The sequence below is a fragment of the Giraffa tippelskirchi genome, chromosome 2, assembly GCF_054371585.1.
Source record: "Giraffa tippelskirchi isolate mGirTip1 chromosome 2, T2T-mGirTip1v1.2.pri, whole genome shotgun sequence".
In the NCBI taxonomy this organism is placed as follows: Eukaryota; Metazoa; Chordata; class Mammalia; order Artiodactyla; family Giraffidae; genus Giraffa; species Giraffa tippelskirchi.
Genome location: NC_137276.1, coordinates 66,137,712 through 66,158,759, shown reverse-complemented (window position 1 = coordinate 66,158,759; position 21,048 = coordinate 66,137,712). Strand labels below are relative to the sequence as shown.

The 21,048-nt window shown below is 47.7% G+C and overlaps 1 protein-coding gene across 7 annotated transcripts in view; it reads right to left on the bottom strand.

Annotated features, from left to right (window-relative positions):
- The window catches only part of LRRC20 (leucine rich repeat containing 20), a 108,223-nt gene that overhangs the window by 11,940 nt on the left and 75,235 nt on the right, over positions 1 to 21,048 (bottom strand). For all 7 annotated transcript variants that reach the window (XR_014077938.1, XM_081573880.1, XM_081573881.1 and 4 more), the window contains one exon: positions 10,629 to 10,796. Coding sequence is in view for 6 of the 7 variants with exons in the window: in XM_081573880.1 (XP_081430006.1) it covers positions 10,629 to 10,796 (168 nt within the window). In the remaining variant the exon portion in view is untranslated. The remainder of the gene's footprint in view (positions 1 to 10,628; positions 10,797 to 21,048) is intronic.

Sequence of the window (21,048 nt, the reverse complement as noted above, 5' to 3'; positions counted from 1 at the left end):
AACTTCCCTGAGCCTTTGTTTCCTCACCTGGGGAGAATAATAGTACCTGCCTCATAAGGGAAAAATTGAAGGCAAAAGGAGAAGGGTGCAGAAGAGGATGAAATGGTTAAATAGCATTGCTGATTCAATAGACATGAATTGGAGCAAACTCTGGGAGATAGTGAAGGACAGAGGAGACTGGCGTGCTGCAGTCCATGGGGTTGCAAAGAGTCAGACACGACCTAGGAACTAAACAACAACAACATAAGGCTGTCACCCACGTTAAACAAAAGCACACTTGAAAATGCTTAGAGAAGATCCAGATGTGAAGTAAACAGTCATTAACAGTCCAGGGTAACGGACACGCCATGAGCCCCACGAGAACGGGGAGCGTGCTTTGTCCATTTCCATCTCCAGCACAGTGCCTAGTGCAGAGCAAGCTGCTCAATCAAAAAACAGCTGGTGAATGAACATTTCCCCAATGCCTAAATCTGTGTCTGTGCCCCTGGGAGCCTCTTACTCCCTGAATAAGATCCTTGCAAGGCTGAGTTCTGAGAGTCAGAGCATTTGGGCTGCTCTCCAGCACTCTGGACAGAGACAGAGACAGACCGTCTCTTAGACTGGCTTGTCTAAGGCAGCATGGAATTGCTTTGTTTTAAGCAAATGTCAGAAAACTTTTCTTGGTCTTCTCTTGTGTGCTACTGATAGAGTGTTTTGAGCATCCTGGGCAATTGGAGGTTCTGAGTAATCAAGGTTTTACCACTCACTGGTTGGTTGGCACAGGGAATGCCATTTGGGCAGAGACTTGGCTTGCTAGTTCCCTCCAGGCAGACACACGTGGGCAGGAGCTGCAACGAGAGCTTCCCTCCCCTCCACGTCTGGGGGCCAAGTCTAATTGATGTTGAAGACTGTTTGTTTACTCCCAGCTTCTCCCTCAAGAGGCTCCACAGCCAGCAAGCACTCCTACACTGTGTCTAACGATGGCTTCACAACTGATGCATGCACTGACTGCTCACTGCCTGTGGGGTACACGGCAGCACTCTGCTGGTGCTGGACAAGGGCACACTGGGCAGAGGGCATGAGTCCACTGTGCCACACAGACAGCTGCCACCTTGGAGGGTGAATTCTCTTCTCCTGGGCACTGTAACACTTAGTGCTTGGTGGAAGGGGTAGGGCAAGGCTCAGACTGTTGTATGCTCGGGGCAGGGGGTAGGAATTCAAACCCTATCCAGAAGAGAGGCCTGAGCAAATTAAATAAGAATTACAGAATAGCAGTGTCAAGCAGCCATGGCTGTTAGATTTTGAAATCAGTGCAATTTTATCTTTTTTAGATCAAATAGAACATTACTTCCACTTCTGCTTTTCTAGGGTTCCCTCTATTTGAAAACTATTTCCTGGGCTCTTATGAAAGAAGTCTCCTTCTGTCCCCCCAGAGGCACAGAGAGGCTGTGCTTCAGAACAAAAGGACTGGGTCCCACTCACTCCTGCTCCCCAGGAAGCCCTTTCCTGCTCAGCTGCTACGTGGCCCTCTCACTTAGCACTTGGTACTCAGTGCTTGCGGCTCATCTCCCCACCTCCTCGAGAGTTCCCAGAACAAACAAACAGAGCCTGCAGAACCTCCCACTAAGGGGCAGCCTGGTAGAGCCCCACAGTGAAATAAAGCCATGCCTCTTTGCTCCTGTGATGCTGATCAACTAATTCTATGAAACAGGGTGAGGCTGGCACACTGACATCAATGCAGGGGGAGGGCAATCCTGAGGCCCTAGTGGGCACCTGTGCCCCAGGCTAAGGGAGGACACACTGGAGACTCTCTTCTATTGATGGAGACCAGAGTGAAGCTGTGGTTCCCTGCAGGGATCTGCCTCTCCTCCCCACCACCTTCCCAGAGGGAGAAGTTACTGTGACAGAGGGCCTGGGCCTCCAGAGATACATTGGGCCATGGCAGGCGTTCAGGTGTCCCCTTGGGCCAGGAGCGCTCCCTCCAAGTCTCCACAATGCCCCCCACCCTCATCCTTGTATCCCAGGGGATGAGGGTCCTGTACTTTGTGGAAACCTAATGTTTGAGGGCTGGCGCCCTAGCCCAGATAAACTATGATGAAAGACTGGGAGTCAGGGGTGGGGGTTGTGAAGTGTGAAAGGAAGAATCAGTTGCAATAGATGATTCAGGAAGCAGAGTGGGCTGTACTAGGCACTAGCTGGATAGATGTGAGGAAAGGAGAACGACAGAGACATCAGTTGCACAGAGATTCTCAGTCAACACACCACTGCCTCACCCAGGGTGCGTGTTAGAAAGGCAGATTCCTGGGTCCCATCCACACAAAATCTGATGTGGCGGGTCTGAGAGGAGACCCAGGAGCCTTCCTTTTTAACAAGTGCTCCAGAGGGGTCCAAATGGGGATCTGTGGTGAGTACCCTGAGAAATTCTGTGAGGCTCAAGGAGCATTGTGCTTGGGAGGATGGCAGGGCCAATTAGCACAGTCAGTTGCCCAGAGATGGCACTGGGGGCTTTAGGAAAAAGGTCCTGTTATGCACAGAAAGCACCTGGGTGTCTTTCTCAGGTGCAGATTATGATTCAGGAGGTTGGAGGTGAAGCCTGTGTGTGCTCAGTCACTTCAGTCATGTTCAACCCTTTGCGACCCCACGGACTATAGCCCACCAGGCTCCTCTGTCCATGAAATTCTCCAGGTAAGAATCCTGGAATGTGTTGCCATGCCCTCCTCCAGGGGATCTTTCTGACCCAGGGATCGAACTCACGTATCTCCTGCATTGCAGGCAGATTCTTTATGCACTGAGCCACGCCCCAAGAGAAAGTGTTAGTCACTCAGTCATGTCTGACTCTTTACAACCCTATGGACTGTAGCCCACCATGCTCCTCTGTCCATGGTTCTGAATTTCTAACAGGTGATACCCACCCTGCCACTGGGTGACACTTGGAGAAGCCAGAGCCTCGACAGGGGTTCTCAAATTTTAGCATGCATCTGCATCATTTGGGGGCAGGGTCAGTGATTATTCACATAAATTGCTAGGGAGTTCCCTGGTGGTCTGTTGTTGTTGTTCAGTCGCTCAGTCCTGTCTGACTCTGTGAGTCCTTCACCAACTCCCGGAGCTTGCTCAAACTCATGTCAATTGAATTGGTGATGCCATCTAACCATCTCATCCTCTGTCGTCCCCTTCTCCTCCTGCTTTCAGTCTTTCCCAGCACTGGGGTCTTTTCCGAAAAGTCCGCTCTTCACTTCAGGTGGTGGTCTAGTGGTTAGGTTTTAACACTTTCACTGCCATGGCCTGTGTTCAACCCCTGGTCCGGGAAATAAGATCCCACAAGCCACGTGGCAAGGTCCAAATGAGAAAACAAAACCATTTTCTGTCCACTTCCCTTCCCCAGTTTCTGATTGAGGAAGGTCTGGGGAGGGGCCTAAAAATATGTATTTCTATCAAGTTCTAAGGTGATGCTGCTGGTCCTGGGACCACCCCCGCCCCCACTGACTCTGAGAACTGTTGGCCTCAACAGTAAGAAGTGAAACTGTATTGGGAAGAATTAAGTAAATGCAGCCCAAAGCATCTCTGTGTAATACAGATACAGATGTACCCCACTATCCAAAAGCAGAGAGTTCACATAAAGGCTTTCATAAGCAGAAATGGTATAAAGTGAAGAAGCAATCACCTTAGGACACATCTTGTTTCCCTGATAGCTCAGCTGGTAAAGAATCCACCTGCAATGCAGGAGACCCTGGTTTGATTCCTGGGTTGGGAAGATCTTCTGGAGAAGGGAAAGGCTACCCACTCCAGTATTCTTGGGTTTCCCATGTGCCTCAGCTGGTAAAGAATCTGCCTGTAATGCAGGAGACCCCGGTTTGATTCCTAGGTTGGGAAGATCTGCTGGAGAAGGGATAGGCTACCCACTCCAGTATTTTTGGGCTTCCCACGTGGCTCAGCTGGTAAAGAATCCATCTGCAATGCAGGAGACCTAGGTTCAATTCCTGGGGTGGGAAGATCCCCTGGAGAAGGGAAAGGCTACCCAGTCCAGTATTTTTGGGCTTCCCACGTGGCTCAGCTGGTAAAGAATCCATCTGCAACACAGGAGACCTAGGTTCAATTCCTGGCTTGGGAAGATGCCCTGGAGAAGGGAAAGGCTACCTACTCCAGTTTTCTGGCCTGGAAAAATCCATCAACTATAGTCCATGGGGTTGCAAAGAGTCAGACACGACTGAGAAACTTTCACTTTCACTTACTAACAGACACACAAAATAAATGGAGATAAAACACAGATGCTCACAGACACAGTTCAAAGCAATGGCAGCTTGATGCTGAGTGGGGATCCAGGGAAGTAGCTTGGCGGGGCCACTCTCCCTGCTCAGGTTAGGAGCTTCCTCTGTTAACACTTGCTGCAAAATGAATGCTGAATGCTGTTTTCACTTTTCCTAGTTTTTCATAAAAATGAAAATCCTCTTCAGATTTCTTTGACTAGTGAAATCAAAGTGAAGTGAAGAGGTGTAAAGCAAACCTTCGAAAAGCCAAGGATATCTGTACTTTTCCTTTTAAAGGTATCCTTGCTCTATTTGTTAAATTCTTAACAAGATTTTCTTTTCCTATGATCTCTTGCTCTCTCTGGAACAGTGAATGCATCAGGTAAAAAACAAAACAAAACAAAAAAACAGTGAACTGAGGGTGACAAAAAGTGAAATTCTAGCTTAGCCAAAATAGTCTCCTACTTAGCAAAATGAAGGTTCTTCAATACTTGGTTTCCCTTCACCCCCACATGTTCCAGGAATGTGTTGAATTGCTCTGCAGCATCAAGTACTTCCAAGTTCTTAGGCGTGAACGCTGCTTCAGCACCCACCTTCAAGCCCTCTGTGACGGCTGCTGGGATAAAGCACTGGTTTTCATAGGATGAGTGACCCATCTTCTCCTCATGTCACCATTCACAGTCAGACTAAATGCTTCCACTTCCTCTGAAGCTTTCCCAGGGCTCTCTTGGGAACCCCACCTCACAAGAATAGTTGGATGGCCACCCTCAGCCCTTCTGACCACGTCTGGACTTTTTTTGGCTGTGCTGAAAGACATGCAGGATCTTAGTTCCCGACCAGGGATCGAACTCATGCCTCCTGCAGTGGAAGCATGGAGTCATAACCACGAGACCACCAGGGAAGTCCCCCGACCATGTCTTATCTAGCAGTTTACTCTCCACTTCCGCTCAGACCTCCCCTACCATCTGTAACCAGCTTGAGGTCAGGATCTGTATCTCCTTCATCTCTGTAGCCCCTACCTCTGCAGAGACTCTCTCCCCCAGCAGTCTTGTTTATACACACTCAGAAGTTTCCATATATCTCTTTTTGGTTTGGAAAATATAAGGACCATCCCATACCCCAGAAACTTGTGATGCACTGTTGTTGGAATAAACACTCTAAGCTACAAACCCTTTTCTCTTTCTCGGGAGTGCCTGGAGAAAACAACCATGTCTTGGCAGGCTTGTCTCCAAGGACGCAGGAAGCCTCCCATCTGGATGGGGGCACTTGTGGTGTGTGTGCTGGGAGCCAGCGAGCGGAGGAGGGAGAGTCCTGTCACTTGCACCACTTCCTGTTCATCTGTACCAGGCCGGGACCTGCACTCGGGGGGTTAGGACAGAGGCAGAAAAAATGATAAGGCCAGAGGCAGGACTTCTGGACTATGAGCTCAGGCCATGTCAGGTGTGTGAGGTGAGGTGGGGTGGGGATAGAGAGTCAGGTAGCTTTGAACCGACCATCTACCTGGCTCCATACTCAGGTGAGAGGAGAGCTGAGATCATCCTCTCAGCTGAGGCCCCACTGCCCATCCTCACACCACCCCCCAACAACTAGTCACCAGGAGGATGCAGTGGTGGTGACCAAGATGAACAGAGAGGTGGGTGGAGATGGGAGGAGGGAAGGATGCAGCGTAGCTGAGGGAGGAGAGCTGAAGGACGGGGAACTAGGCCAGCTGAGCACAGACCCCAAGTCACTGTGGGACAACTCAGAGAAACAGCTTTTGTTATTTTCTCATCGTGACTCACAGTAAGAAATACATTTTAGGACTGCCCTCGTGGTCCAGGGGTTAGGACTCCATGCTTTCACTGCAGGGGGCGTGGGTTTGATCCCTAGTCAGGCAACTAAGATCCCACAAGCCTCGCAAAGTGGCCAAAAAAAAAAAGAAATACATTTTACATCATGATCCAGTACCTATATTTATGCAGGCATACAGTAAAACTGAAATAAAGTCACAAAGCGGTGTGTACCATGCTACAAGTGAGGTACTCCGGCACATGCTGGTCTCACAGCTTACTAGTGGGTCACAGCAGGCAATTTGAAACAATCGGCCTTATTCAGAGTCAGTCGTTTCAGAGAGCCTTCGAGCCTTTGGGATTCCTGCTTTGCACTATGCTCCCAACCAGCTGCAAGCCGGCTGCATGCAGACACCGCACTCAGGCTGGCTCTGGAGATGACAGGACTCGAAGGCCAAGTCACACACAAACCAGAGGACTGTCTGTAGGAGGCAGCAGCATTGAGGCCGCCACGTGCCACCCAGATCCTCGACCTGAGGGCCTCTGGCTATGAGTAAGCACCAAGGATGAACATCCTCCCGCCATGCGCAGTTGAACCAGAAAGCAGAGGGCAGTGTCCCTGCCTCTCCCTGCCTGCAAACGCTGCTGAGGTCCTGTGTCTTCTCCCCTCCATGGACCTGAGCTGATCCTCTCCCTGCATCATGGCTCAGAGAGTGCTGGCCAGTGGCACTGTTCAGAAACAAGATGCTGCTGCCAGGGAATTCCCTGGTGGTCCAGTGGCTAAGACTCGGCACTCCCAGTGCAGGGGGGCCTGGGTTCAATCCCTGGTCAGGGAACTATATCCTGCATGCTGCAACTAAGAGTTTGCAAGCCGCAACTAAAGTCTCAGCATGCCTTGTCTGGAGATTCCACACACTGCAATGAAGACTGAAGATGCTGCGTGCTGCGGGTGAGACCCGGCGCAGCCAAATAAATAAATGGAAAAAAGAAAATATTAAAATTTTAAAAAAGATGATGCCACCACTCTTGGAAGCTTCCAGGCCTTCCTGAGGCTGGGCCAGAGGCATCTTTTGAGGAGGTCCCTTCAGATGCACCTGGGAGCTTGTTTCAGAGCTGCTTGTTCTCTACTTACCGAACTAAAGCTTTAAGGAGAGTCATGCACCTCCAATTTATTTCTTTAAAAAACATTTTTTTGAAAATCTTCCAATCCCCTCTGAGAGCTCTGAGGGGAAAAATAAGCCACATTGATGAAATCCTAAGTTCCTACCACAATTATCCCAATGAGCTCCTGTGGGAGATGAGCTACAACCAGTGAACACTGCAAAGCTATTTCCATAATGAAGGAGCGTGCAGCCCTCACCTACTTCACTGTGATTACAGCCCTCCTCCCTCCAACCTGGGCTGCAAAGGCTGTGGCCTGGTTTTCCACTGATCTGGGAGTCAGGAAACCATCCAAGTAACTAGGGTGAGCTGGAGAGAGGTAGAACGTAGAAGTGAGGAGATTCTGGCAAGGAACCACCACTGCCTCCATGTGCCTGTCTCTCCACCTGGTACGGGGAGAACGCCCAGGGCATCCCAGAGTGGAGCAGTCCTGGGATCAGCCAAGCACCTCTAGGAGCCGTTGGGCACTTGGGGAAAACTTGGAGGCAGGGGCATTCCCCAGTATCCCCATGTCCCCCAGGCCTGGGCAGCAGGAGACTGTCACAGACTGAACTGACTGGGAAATATAGCCCAGTGGCTGAAGTCTCTGTCATCTGGCCAGGTGTGCAATAGACACTTGACCATGAAGGCCAGGGGAATCTTAGTGCCTCAGTTTCTACATCTATCAAAAGGGATGATCACCCTCTTGTCTTGGGCCTGCACATGAGCATTCTTGGTAAACTGCAAGATGCTTCCATGTGCAGAGTTATTACTGTCACTCTGTAGAAAGGAAGAGATATGTGTACAAAAGAATAAGTCAAAACAGCTGATCTAGGTTCTGGGAGCTGTTGCTGCTAAGGAATGTTGTCAGCCTTGCTGGAAGGGGGAAGATTAGGGGATCTGTCACCCTGTACTTCTCATTTTGGAGAGAGTCACTTCTTATACTACAGCCAGCAGAGATGCCCTCTCACCCTGCTCTCCTGCTTGAGGAAAAGCCACCTTCTGGGGCAGGGGTTTGGGGAGGGTGGGAGAACCACCATGTGAAAGCTGAGAAAAAGCCGAAGCTTAGAGAAGGGATGCAAGTCTTTCAAAGCTACAGTCAGGAAGTGAGGAAGCCAATGGCCAATACTTACCCTGACCTGCCTGCCTGCAGCTACCCACCCAGCTCTGGTCTTGAAATTAGCCCAAACAAGTACCCCTTTCTTGGTTACTGCCCCGTTCGAAAAGGCAGCGACATCAGGAATGCCTCGAAGAACAAAAGGCAGCAGAGGAAGGGCCCAGCAAGGAGGACCTGGCTGAGAATGAAGAGCTCAGGGCAAGACCCCGGTGGTCTGGAAAGTGAAAGTGAAAGTTCCTCAGTCGTGTCTGATTCTTTGCAACTCCCTGGAATATACAGTTCAGTTCAGTCACTTAGTCATGTTTGACTCTTTGCAACCCCACAGACTGCAGCACGCCAGGCTTCCCTGTCTATTACCAACTCCTGAAGCTTGCTCAAACTCATGTCCATTGAGTAGGTGATGCCATCCAACCATCTCATCCTCTGTCATTCCCTTCTCTTCCTACCTTCAATCTTTCCCAGCATCAGGGTCTTTTCCAATGAGTCAGTTCTTTGCATCAAAGGTGGCCAAAGTACTGGAGTTTCAGCTTCAGCATCAGTCCTTCCAATGAATATTCAGGACTGATTTCCTTTAGGATGGACTGGTTTGATCTCCTTGCAGTCCAAGGGACTCCCGAGAGTCTTCTCCAACACCACAGTTCAAAAGCATCAATTCTTCGGTGCTCAGCTTTCTGTAAAGTCCAACTCTCACATCCATACATGATTACTGGAAAAACCATAGCTTTGACTAGACGGACCTTTGTCAGCAAAGTAATGTCTATACAGTCCACGGGATTCTCCAAGTCAGAATATTGGAATGGGTAGCCTTTCCCTTCTCCAGGGGATTTTCCCAACCCAGGGATCAAACCCAGGTCTCCCACACTGCAGGCATTTCAGGTCGATTCTTTACCAGCTGAGCCACCAGGGAAGCCCAAGAATACTGGAGTGGGTAGCCTATCCCTTCTCCAAAGGATCTTCCCAACCTAGGAATTCAACCAGGGTCTCCTGCATCGCAGGCGGATTCTTTACCAACTGAGCTATGAGGGAAGCCCTAGGTGGTCAGGAGCTTTATAGTAAACAGGTACTTCTGCTTAAAGACAGCACAAGGGCCCAAGTGGCCAGGGGGGGCCAACCCAGGGGTCAGCCACTCAGTGATCCTGGTCTTGGGATGGCAAGTCTGAACCAGAGCCCACCCCTGGGGCCTTCCCAGAGGCCAGACAAGGGAAGCCCTCTCCAGGCATAGGGCTGAGTTTTAGAATCATGTACTCTTAGCCCGGCATTTCTGTGGTTTCACTGTATAATCCCATGCTCTCTCATAACCTCTCAGAGCCTCAGTTTACACACCTGTAAAAGGATAGACCCCGAAATTCAGAGCTTAGCTGGTTCCCTCTCCCACTCAGCCAGAGCCTGAGCCCTGCAGGCAGCATCCTTGATAGAAGGGAGGCTCACCAGTGCACTAGGCAGCACCAAACCACCAGAGACCTCTTGCTTTTAATCTAATAGCATAATGCCTGTAAAAGAGCTTACAAAAATGAATGCATAACTGAAGGGGGTTATTATTAACCATCAACATTAGAGGCAACATAAGAGAAGCTGGAGCTGGAGATGGGCTTCCAGAGCCTGCCAAAGCAGCTGCAGGAGGAGCCGAGGAGGAAGGGCGCTGAGGGACCCTGGGCGTGCCGGGCTCTCCCTTGGGGAGGCTAGACAGCAGTCAGAGAGGATGCTCAGGCCTAATGAAACCAAGAGGTATGCAAGTGTTACAAAAGGAAGAAAGGAACCCCTCTTCCACCTCAGAGGAAGCCAGCTTGCCGGGGTCTGCTGTTTGCAGGAGGCACACCTCCAGCTCAGAGGGGGAGACCTTCTGCTTCCCTGCGGGGAGCATATTTGTACTGGAAGGCACAGAGAGTCTGTTCTGAACATGTTTGCCTAGGGGCTCCTGCTTAATAATGGCAAAGAGCTCCTGTGAAGCCAGGGAGAGAGGGCCAGGGACTCAGGCAGGAGTTAACACATAGAAGGTCTGAGTTGAAGGGTCGTAGAGGCAGCCAAGGCTGGCAGATGGAGACAAGAGAAGGAGAGCTTGAGGTCCAAGGTGGCCCAACTAGTTTAGGGCTCGCGGTGTGAAAAGCCAAGACTTTCTACCTGCCAGGTGAAAGCAAGTGTTCAGCCTGGCCCCTGGCAGGCAGCAAGACCTCATAATAGTTACCTTTCCAGGCTCAACGCCCTGTTCTCAGGAATCTCAGACCAGAAAGCCCAACCTTGCACTCTTGTCTATGAAACTCTGCCTCCAGAGCCCCATCCCTTGTGCCCCAAAAGGCCCTGTGAGCCTCATCTCAGGCAAGGGAGCTCAGGGCAGGCTCTGCAGACAGAGGAGGGGCAGGGCCATGGGCTGGGTCCACTCACCTACAATCTCATTCTCTTCCAGATTGATGTTCTCCAGTGCAGGCAGGGTGGTGAGCTGCTCGGGGAAGTCGTGGAACTGATTCCGGGACAGGTCGATGGCCTTGAGGTGCTGCAGGGTGCTGACCTCATTGGGAAGGCGGTGCAGGAAGTTCCCTTCCAGGCGGAGTTCTGCCAGGTGGGAAGGAAGAGTAAGGAGGGGGGAAGTGGAAACAACCCAGAGACCACAGTGACTGCTGGTCGCCTGGGCCAGGAAGGCAGCGAGGAAACCCAGATCCAAAGGAAGTCCTCCCAAAGGGTGAATTCCACATTCATGTAAAAGGAGGGGTAACCCCGACCACTGCCACCCATCATTCCAGCTGGGTGCCCTGCTTTTGGCTTTGGAAAGCAAGGCTCTCACCCCTCCTCAGGATGGCACATCTGGGGTCCTTCCTGAGGCTGGTTTAGGGGCCACAGCATCCTTGCACTGAGGTATCCAGAATGACCAGACAGGCTTTTCTTACTGCAGCTCAAACAGGCTCTTGATTTTGTTCCCCCCAGTCCCTCTCACCTGGGCCACTCTGGCAGCCTCCTCCCTGGACTCTTGCCTCCAGCCCCTTTCCAATCAACGCAGCACATTAGGACCTATTTCAATTCATGACCACAGCTCTGAGCTTGTAACTCTTCAGTGGATCCCTAAGGCCTCCTCCCCCAGGTAATCCAGGCCCTTTACAATCAGGCCGAGGATCTGCAGGTCCAGCACTCACACCCGGGTCTGGGCCCTGGCTGCCCTGGAAAGTCCTCTGGGATGATCTTCACACAACACAGGAGAAGTCATACAACATCATCTTGCTGGACTCTAGTGTGGTACTAAAGAAGTGGTAACAAGAGCTGCTTTTTCCTTTGTTACTTATTATGAGTCCCAGACACCACCAGGAGCAGATACTTATTGTCTCATTTGATCCTCAGAACAGCTCTGCAAGATTTGTCTTACTCTGTTCATTTGATGGAAGCAGAAATGGTGACTTAGAGAGGTTAAGCAATTTGCCAAGATCATACCTGCAGGTGGCAGAGAAGCCAGGATTGGGATGGCCTGGATGTCCTGGTACTGGTCACCAAACATGGGATAAACGTGACCAAGGTGACAGGAAACGGGTGTGAATATTTAACAAGTGATGCTATGTCCCAGGCAATGTATTAGTTGTTCATGAAACCTCACAAATATCTCCCAATTTACGGATGAGAGCACTGAGGATCGCAGAGGCCAAATAACCTGCCCAAAGGCACACACACCTGGCAGATCCCAACTGGTGGTCAGATGTTCCCCGTGTTCCCTGAGATTCACAGATAAGAGAAGGAAGGGAGGAATGGAATGACAGTCTCATTTCCTCAGGGAAATGGGGTCGGGGAGGAGTCCATCCAGGTACCGATATCAGGTCAGCGCTGAGTGGAGCCTTCAGGGAGCAGAGCCTCTGGGGGAGGCTGGAGACACCTCCGTGCAGAGCACAGTCTGTGAGTCTTGCCAGGGAGATGTGCCTGGGATCAGCTGGGGGCACCTCCGCAGTTGAGAAGATGAAAAGCTTTTCATCTGACTGACAGCGTTTTAATGAAAGCACAGCGTGGCCTGCCAGCTCTATTTCCTTGCTGTTCAATAGTTTTTCTCCACATCTCTGTCTTGCTGCATTCATGACTCAAAGGCTCTTTAAATTCCCTGCCATCATGTGTGGCTACAATGAACATCATCCCCAGGCTTTTGCCTCATCACGTCCTCTCCTCTCAGGGTTGGGGGAGAAGTGGAAGGGCAGGGATCTTTTCTGTTCAGGCTCAGAGCCTGACAGACCTGTGGGAGGGTTGCTCTTCCAAGCTTTACAAATCAACGTCAACTGCCCACATCCCAACACCCAGGTGTCAGAAGGTCAAGACTGCTCCCTCATCAGTGAGGTTAATTAAAAAGCCCAAGCTAGGACTTCCCTGGTGGTCCATTGGTTAGGTATATGCCTGCCAACGCAGGTACAATTCCTTCTCTGGGGAGATTCCACGTGCCTCGGGACATCTAAGCCCACCCACCACAACTACTGAGCCTGTGCCCTGGAGCCCGTGAGTCACAACTACTGAAGCTCAAGTGCCCTAGAGCCCATGCTCTGCAACAAGAGAAGCCCCCACAATGAGAAGCCCATGCACCACACCTAGAGATTAGCCGCCACAACTAGAGAAAGCCCGTACACGGAAAGAAGACCCAGCACAGCCAAAAATAAATAATAAAATAAGTAAATAAAAATTTTAGAAAAAACTCCAAGCCAAACAAGGCATTCCTTTTTCAGGAATGTTTGCTCAAGAACCACTCTGAACAGCGGGTTCTTCTTCCTAAGCTCTTTTTCTCCTTGTGACTTTCTGGCTTGATTCCACCCGGTTGAACCCCATTCTAGAAAAGGGAAACTTTCACTCCTATTAAATTACAGATTATTTGCTCACTAGGTGGTCCATCCCAAAGGTGCAACAGATCCTTCTGACACACGCTATCTGGATACCTCAGGTCCTCTTGGGAGGAGCCAACAGGATCGGGACATGACTGCACAGGGGACCAATTACATAATGATCAATAGAGCAAACCATCTTGAACACTCACCACATGCCGGTACCCTCTTTTCAATGTTACCATGTTTTACCTCAAATTAATCCTTACGATGACCCACTGAAATGGAGTAGAATGGATCGCATTACATAGATCAGGACATTAGAAAGAGCAGAGCCAGGTTCTGACCTGAGGCCAGTGTGGCTCTAGGTTCTGCAATTGAGAACTTACTGACTCTTACTGAGTCACTTACTGACTCTCCACACCCTCCTGACACACACACAGGGTCGCTTGGCTAACTACCATGGACAACGTTTGCAACTGGTTTATCCGGGAGAAGCTTCAGAAAGATGCGCTACTTAAAATTAGATGTTCTTGCTGAAATTTACTATCATCAAGGAAGATTATTGTTGCCACTGTTTTAATATTTTCCCCACTCTGTGCACATCCCTCCTGGGCCATATTTGTGCTGAGTTATCTTCTCAAGAAAATTCAGGTCTAGTCCTCCATCACCACCGAAGGCAGCAAGTCACCTAGCACCCAGGCCCGTGAACAGTGTGGCTCTAGGTTCTGCAATTGAGAACTTACTGACTCTCCACACTGCTGTCTTGTGCCAGGGTTCAGAGTCAAACAACCTGGACTCTCAGGACAGACAGGCCTGACATTCCCTTATTTACTATCCCTTCTGAACTGGGGTTTCTGGTGTCGACTAGATGGATCTCTCCTTCCCCAAGCTCCTCTTATTACTTCTGCATCATCCTTATCTTGGACAATTGTCAGGGCTGATTCAGAGGCCTCAGACTGACCCCAGGGGAGAGACAAGGCCTGCTGATTCCATTAAGGGACAGATGTAGCCGGCCTGTAGTAATTACTCAGCCTGGTGGTAAAGGAATGTGCCAGCTCCAAAAATACCTGCCCATTGAGGATCAATCAGCACCTTGGCTGCTGGGACCCTGCATCACTGAGCAATTACTGTTCTGCCTGCAAGGGCCCTCCTGCAGGGCAGGGTCAGTGGGTTGGGTGGGACAACGACTGTCCTTCAAATGGCCCATACTCAGCACTGAAGATGCTTCGCACAGAGACAGTTGCTGCCTGTGGGGGACAGAGGGGAAAGCAGTGAAGTTTCTGAAAGCCACATCCACTTCTTTGGTGGACAGAAAGAAGGGGGAGAAAACACTTCTAACTGACTAGTCTGGGACAGACTAAACTGAAGTGCTAATCATCCCACCCCCATGAAAAGGATAATGTGGGTCTCACTGTACTGACACGAACCAGTTCCTAAAATCTATTGCCAAGTAAAAGCGGCAAGTTGCAAAACTGTGCAGACACTTACTCCCATCAGTAGTTTATTAAGGAGCTCTAGATCTGGACCCACAGTCCTCACCCCATCCTCTCACTGTGTGACCTCGGGCAAGTTCCTTAAGCTCTCTGTGCCTCAGTTTCCTCATGGAAAACAAAGATAATAAGTGTACTGACTTCCCAGAGGCTCCAGACTTGGAGTAAACATCCCCTCACATTATGAAGTGGTTCTGTGCTTACATGCCTGCCTCCTTGGGAGACTGTGAGATCCTCAAGGACAGGTCTAGCTCTTGGTTTTCTTATCCTTCCCAAGTGTCACTGCTATTGTTAGGGGAAGCACACTGACTGAAACTGCCCACCCTGGCCAGGCACCATAGTAACCATTTGCATGAGTTGTTTTACGACAGGAGGTCCTGGTAAGGAACACGGAACTAATAAGCCACCACCAACCGGAAGAGTTCAGGAAAGGTCAAAAAGGAGACACCACATGTCCAACCACCTCCCAGAATCCTTCTCTCTGGCATCCATCTTGGCTGAATAAGGCGGGCACCACCAGGAAGGACTCTGAGTCAGAATGATTGGCTAAAGACAACCCGGAAACTAATCCCATCACCATAAAACCCGAGACTGTGAGCCATGTGGCAGAGCTCTTCTCCTGGATTCCCTTACCCTACTGCTGTCCATCCGGGTGCCCTTTCCCAATAAAATCTCTTGCTTTGGCAGCACGGGTGTCTTCTCAGACAATTCATTTCCAAGGGTCAGATAAGAGCCCAGTTTTGGGCCCTGAAAGGGGTTCCCCTTCCTGCAACAAATGGCGACTCTGGTGAGACTCTTCTTCGCTGCAACTGACATCCTGACCACTCAGGATACTCAGGGACCAGCTTGCCCGCCGATGGACCAGACCCAGCGGCCACAACTGGGACCCTTTTGTCCCTGGTCTCCTGCTGACGCAGACAACTGGCCAGAGTGCCCCGACAGGTAAAGAAAAAGAGACTTTATTGACCTCTCTCCCCTTCCCTCTTTCCTCTCCTTAAGCCTTCCTATCCTTCACCTTTTATCTAGTCCCCTGGTCCTGTATGCAGAAATCTGGTAGAAGGGCCTCAGCCTGAGCTGAGGATTGGAGACTGATCACCTCTTCTTGGCAGAGAACTCAAATTCTGGTTCTGGTCTGGTCTAGTTTCTGGTAGGGCCGAGTTCCCGTCCTCCCTTCTCTGGAGGCCCAGGGTAAAGTCCCATGACACCTGGGTATCTGCAGGTGGCAGGGGACATCTGTAAGGCCACCCCTTTTGCCTTCCTCTCCCGCCTCCTCCCCCTTCTTCTTTCAACCTGGCTTCCTCTCCTCCCTTTGAAATCTTTAAAGATCTGAGATATTTTCATTTACTCTGTTAGTACTTGGATCTGAAGTTCTGTGTCTCTATAGGAGGTTTTCTGAGAGACTGTATTCTTGTATTTAAAGGAGTGTCTGATGAGGACTGCCAGGTCTATGTGTGTGTTTTAACTCTGTGTTCTGTGTTGTGATTTTTGATGGCCATTTTGCTTTGTCTGGCCACCGTTTGGTTTAGACCTGCCGCCATTTTGTTAGAACTTGATTTTCTTTCCCTGTGCCTTGAGACCAGGGCTCTGTTCTCAAAAACACTAATCTAGACCATCTCTAACTCCTGACACGGAGGAAAAATGGGAAAAAGCCTTTAAAAATTTTATTTATTCCAATTATTTTTTGTAAACTGGTAAATTTTATATTGTAATATCTAATTCATGACTGAGCTTAGAAAATGAAGCTAGATCTTGTGTTGTGTCTGTCTAAATATGTCTCAGTGTGTCTTTGTCTCTGGATAATATTTTTGAGATTAATTTATAAATGAACTCAATTTAATTGACTTAAAAGTAAGCACTTACAAATCAAATAATTACAAATTAAACAATAAATTCCAGGTTCATGTGAACTCGGAAATATTCAGTATTAAATACCTGATACTAATGTTTGTTTGTTGACCTATCTAATATAGACATATCTTAGAGTAATTAAGTAGAGTATTTTCATGGTACCTAGGTTTACTATAAGTTAAATATGATCATATCTGTTACAAGTTTGTCAACAAGGAAATTATCTCGAGTGAAGATACTTCTAAAAAAATATATAAATGAGATATGAGCTTTTACATAAGCTCTATTAAGAATAATTCTTCTTTAGAAACATCTGTCTAAAATAGTCTCTCCAGATTGGCATAACTTGAATTTCTAAGGGTTGTGCTAAATGAAGTGTTGGAAGTCTATTGAATAGTTAGGTCATTTCCAAATAAAATAAGATTTTGAAATATTTACTACTAAACACTAATTTCCTTTTACAGAGAAACTAAAGCGATTGGGGACTATAAATGAATAATGTTTGGTGCCATCCTAAAATGTTCTAAAAAAGCAAGGGTTTTAGAAATTATCACTGCTATTTATGCTCATAAGTCTATAAAATGCTAATATAAAAGTTAGTTCCTGGTTGCTAAAGAAAAGTAGGAAGTGTGTTTTCAGTACAAGAAAAAGATATGAAAAAATACTAAAAAGAGTTATGCATGATCAGGATTTTCTAAAATTAGATTACAATTAGTTAGATAAATGGATTTTGTTAGGAATGACACAGCCATAGGAAAACTGGTTAAAGCCAACTAGGTCCAAGATGGCGAAGTCGACTTTCAGTAGACCTTGAACCTTGGTATTTATGCCCATTGTGACATATCAACAAGCTAAATGATACAGCCATCAACATTGACTAAATCTGACCAAATGTTTTAAACCCTTTTAATTGATTTTTTTGACAAAACTTCCTAAATCAAATTCTTTTGAAAGTTCCTTTGACCTCTAGCTAAGTTTGGAGTGCTTCAGAGGGCCCCTGAAACATCCCAAAGAAAGATATTAAACTAATTGTGTTTATTTGGTTGGTTAAATTACATGAAAAATATTATCAAAGGAGTAATAAATCCTCTCATGTTATAATATATGGTAGAATTATTAATATAGATATCCTAGAAATTATATGGAGTTATTTTCTTAACATTCTGATATGTCCTGGTATTCTAATGGAAAACTTTTTTTTTTTAATAAATTTATTTATTTTAGTTGGGGGCTAATTACTTTACAATATTGTAATAGTTTTTGCCATACATTGACATGAATCAGCCATGGGTTCACATGTGTTTCCCTTCCTGGACCCCCCCACCCACCTCCCTCCCCATCCCATCCCTCTGGGTCATCCCATTGCCCCAGCCCTGAGCATTTGTCTCATGCATCGAACATGGAATGGTGTTCTGTTTCACATATGATAATATACATGTTTCAATGCTATTCTCCCAGAACGTCCCACCCTGACCTTCTCCCTCAGAGTCCATAAGACTGTTCTATGCACCTGTGTCTCTTATTCTGTCTTGCATATAGGGTTATCGTTACCATCTTTCAAATTCCATATATATGCATTAGTATACTGTATTGGTGTTTTTCTTTCTGGCTTACTTCACTCTGTATAATGGGCTCCAGTTTCATCCATCTCAGTAGAACCGATTCAAATGTATTTTTTTTAATGGCTGAGTAACATTCCATTGTGTATATGTACCACAGCTTCCTTATCCATTCATCTGCTGATGGACATCTAGGATGCTTCCATGTCCTGGCTATTGTAAACAGTGCTGCGATGAACATTGGGGTACACGCGTCTCTTTCAATTTTGGTTTCCTCGGTGTGTATGCCCAGCAGCGGGATTGCTGGGTCATATGGCAGTTCTGTTCCTAGTTTTTTAAGGAATCTCCACACTGTTCTCCATAGTGGCTGTACTAGTTTGCATTCCCACCAACAGTGTAAGAGGGTTCCCTTTTCTCCACACCCTCTCCAGCATTTATTGCTTGTAGACTTTTGGATTGCAGCCATTCTGACTGGTGTGAAATGATACCTCATTGTGGTTTTGATTTGCATTTCTCTAATAATGAGTGATGTTGAGCATCTTTTCATGTGTTTGTTAGCCATCTGTATGTCTTCTTTGGAGAAATGTCTGTTTAGTTCTTTGGCCCATTTTTTGATTGGGTCGTTTATTTTTCTGGAATTCAGCTGCAGAAGTTGCTTGTATATTTTTGAGATTAATTGTTTGTCTATTGCTTCGTTTGCTATTATTTTCTCCCATTCTGAAGGCTGTCTTTTCACCTTGCTTATAGTTTCCTTTGTTGTGCAAAAGCTTTTAATTTTAATTAAGTCCCTTTAATGGAAAACTTGATGACTTCACAGAAGTTAACAAAAGGACTGAACAAATCAGCTTTTATGATTTCTATCTGAAAAATTACGGGTTTGAATCTTATGTTTTTCGGGACTAGGGAAACCCTTGCTCTCAAACTAATTATGACAACAATTTGGTAAAATTATACATTATAAACAAAACAATTATATTTTCTCTCTATCTGACTCTTCCAGAAATTGGAAACTCTTAGGTTTCCAGTAAGTTTATCAAATGAGTTAGGAAGGTTATCTCACTAACAGGTACAAAAATCTCAAGGAATTTTTGAGACCTTAAAAATGGAAGGAGTCACCTAGATTTGTTACGCGAAATCTGTGATAAGCCTTTGGTGTGAGTTTCCCAGCCCTGTTTTATTTGAAAAGTTCAGTCTAAGGCTCTATAAATGTTTCAGCAAAATAAAAAGTCTATGATCAATTATGGTTATATAAATCATCTGGCCAAAATTAGTGAGAGCAGACCTATTGTGCAAAGAAACTAGCCTTAATTTGGTTACATTTGATTAAAATGAGGGTAATTTTAAGGAGAAAAAGATGTTTCAATAAATGTTAAATCCCAGTCTGTTAATGGAGGTCTGCATCTAGTAAGACTCATTTCTTGGATAGGTCTTTGCTGTTATGTGATATTAATGTAGAAGAAGCGAGGCGGCTGCGACGACTCGGCGCAGAAGCGAGGCGGCTGAGACGGCTCGGCGCAGAAGCGAGGCGGCTGTGACGGCTCGGCGCAGAAGCTTGGCCGAGAGGAGCTAGGCCGGGCCGGGGGCCGGGGACCAGGGGCGGCGGCCGAGAGGGGCTAGGCCTAGCCGGGGGCCAGGGGCGGCGGCCGACAGGGCCTAGGCCGGGCCGGGGGCCGGGGGCGGCGGCCGACAGGGGCTACACCGGGCCGGGGGCCGGGGACGTTGGCTGACAGGGCCTAGGCTGGGCGGGGGGGCTGGGACCGGCGGCGGTGGCGGCGGCGGCGAGAGGAATTACCCAAGGCCCAAGGTAAGAGAAACCCAAGTAAGACGGTAAGTGTTGCGAGAGGGCATCAGAGGGCAGACACACTAAAACTAAAATTACAGAAAACTAGCTAATCTGATCACACGGACCACAGCCTTGTCTATCTCAATGAAACTAAGCCATGCCGTGTGGGGCCACCCAAGATGGATGGATCATGGTGGAGAGGTCTGACAGGAAGTGGTCCACTGGAGAAGGGCATGGCAAACCACTTCAGTATTCTTGCCTTGAGAACCTCATGAACAGAATGAAAAGGCAAAAGGATAGGACACTGAAAGATGAACTCCCCAGGTCAGTAGGTGCCCAATATACTAATGGAGATCAGTGGAGAAATAACTCCAGAAAGAATGATGGGATGGAGCCAAAGCAAAAACGATACCCAACAGTGGATGTGACTGGTGATAGACGCAGAGTCCGATGCTGTAAAGAGCAATATTGCATAGGAACCTGGAATGTTAGGTCCATGAATCAAGGCAAACTGGAAGTGGTCAAACAGGAGATGGCAAGAGTGAACGTCGACATTCTAGGAATCAGCGAACTAAGATGGACTGGAATGGGTGAATTTAACTCAGATGACCATTATATCTACTACTGTGGGCTAGAATCCCTTAGAAGAAATGGAGTAGCCATCATGGTCAACAAAAGAGTCCGAAATGCAGTACTTGGATGCAATCTCAAAAACAACAGAATGATCTCTGTTCGATTCCATGGCAAACCATTCAATATCACGGTAATCCAAGTCTATGCCCCGACCAGTAACGCTGAAAAAGCTGAAGTTGAACGGTTCTATGAAGACCTACAAAACCTCCTAGAACTAACACCCAAAAAAGATGTCCTTTTCATTATAGGGGACTGGAATGCAAAAGTAGGAAGTCAAGAAACACCTGGCGTAACAGGCAAGTGTGGCCTTGGAGTACAGAATGAAGCAGGGCAAAGGCTGATAGAGTTTTGCCACGAGAACGCACTGGTAATAGCAAACACCCTATTCCAACAACACAAGAGAAGATTCTACACGTGGACATCACCAGATGGTCAACACCGAAATCAGATTGATTATATTCTTTGCAGCCAAAGACGGAGAAGCTCTATACAGTCAGCAAAAACAAGACCAGGAGCAGACTGTGGCTCAGATCATGAACTGCTTATTGCCAAATTCAGACTTAAATTGAAGAAAGTAGGGAAAACCACTAGACCATTCAGGTATGACCTAGATCAAATCCCTTATGAGTATACAGTAGAAGTGACAAATAGATTTAAGGGACTAGACGTGATAGACAGAGTGCCTGACGAACTATGGACAGAGGTTCGTGACAT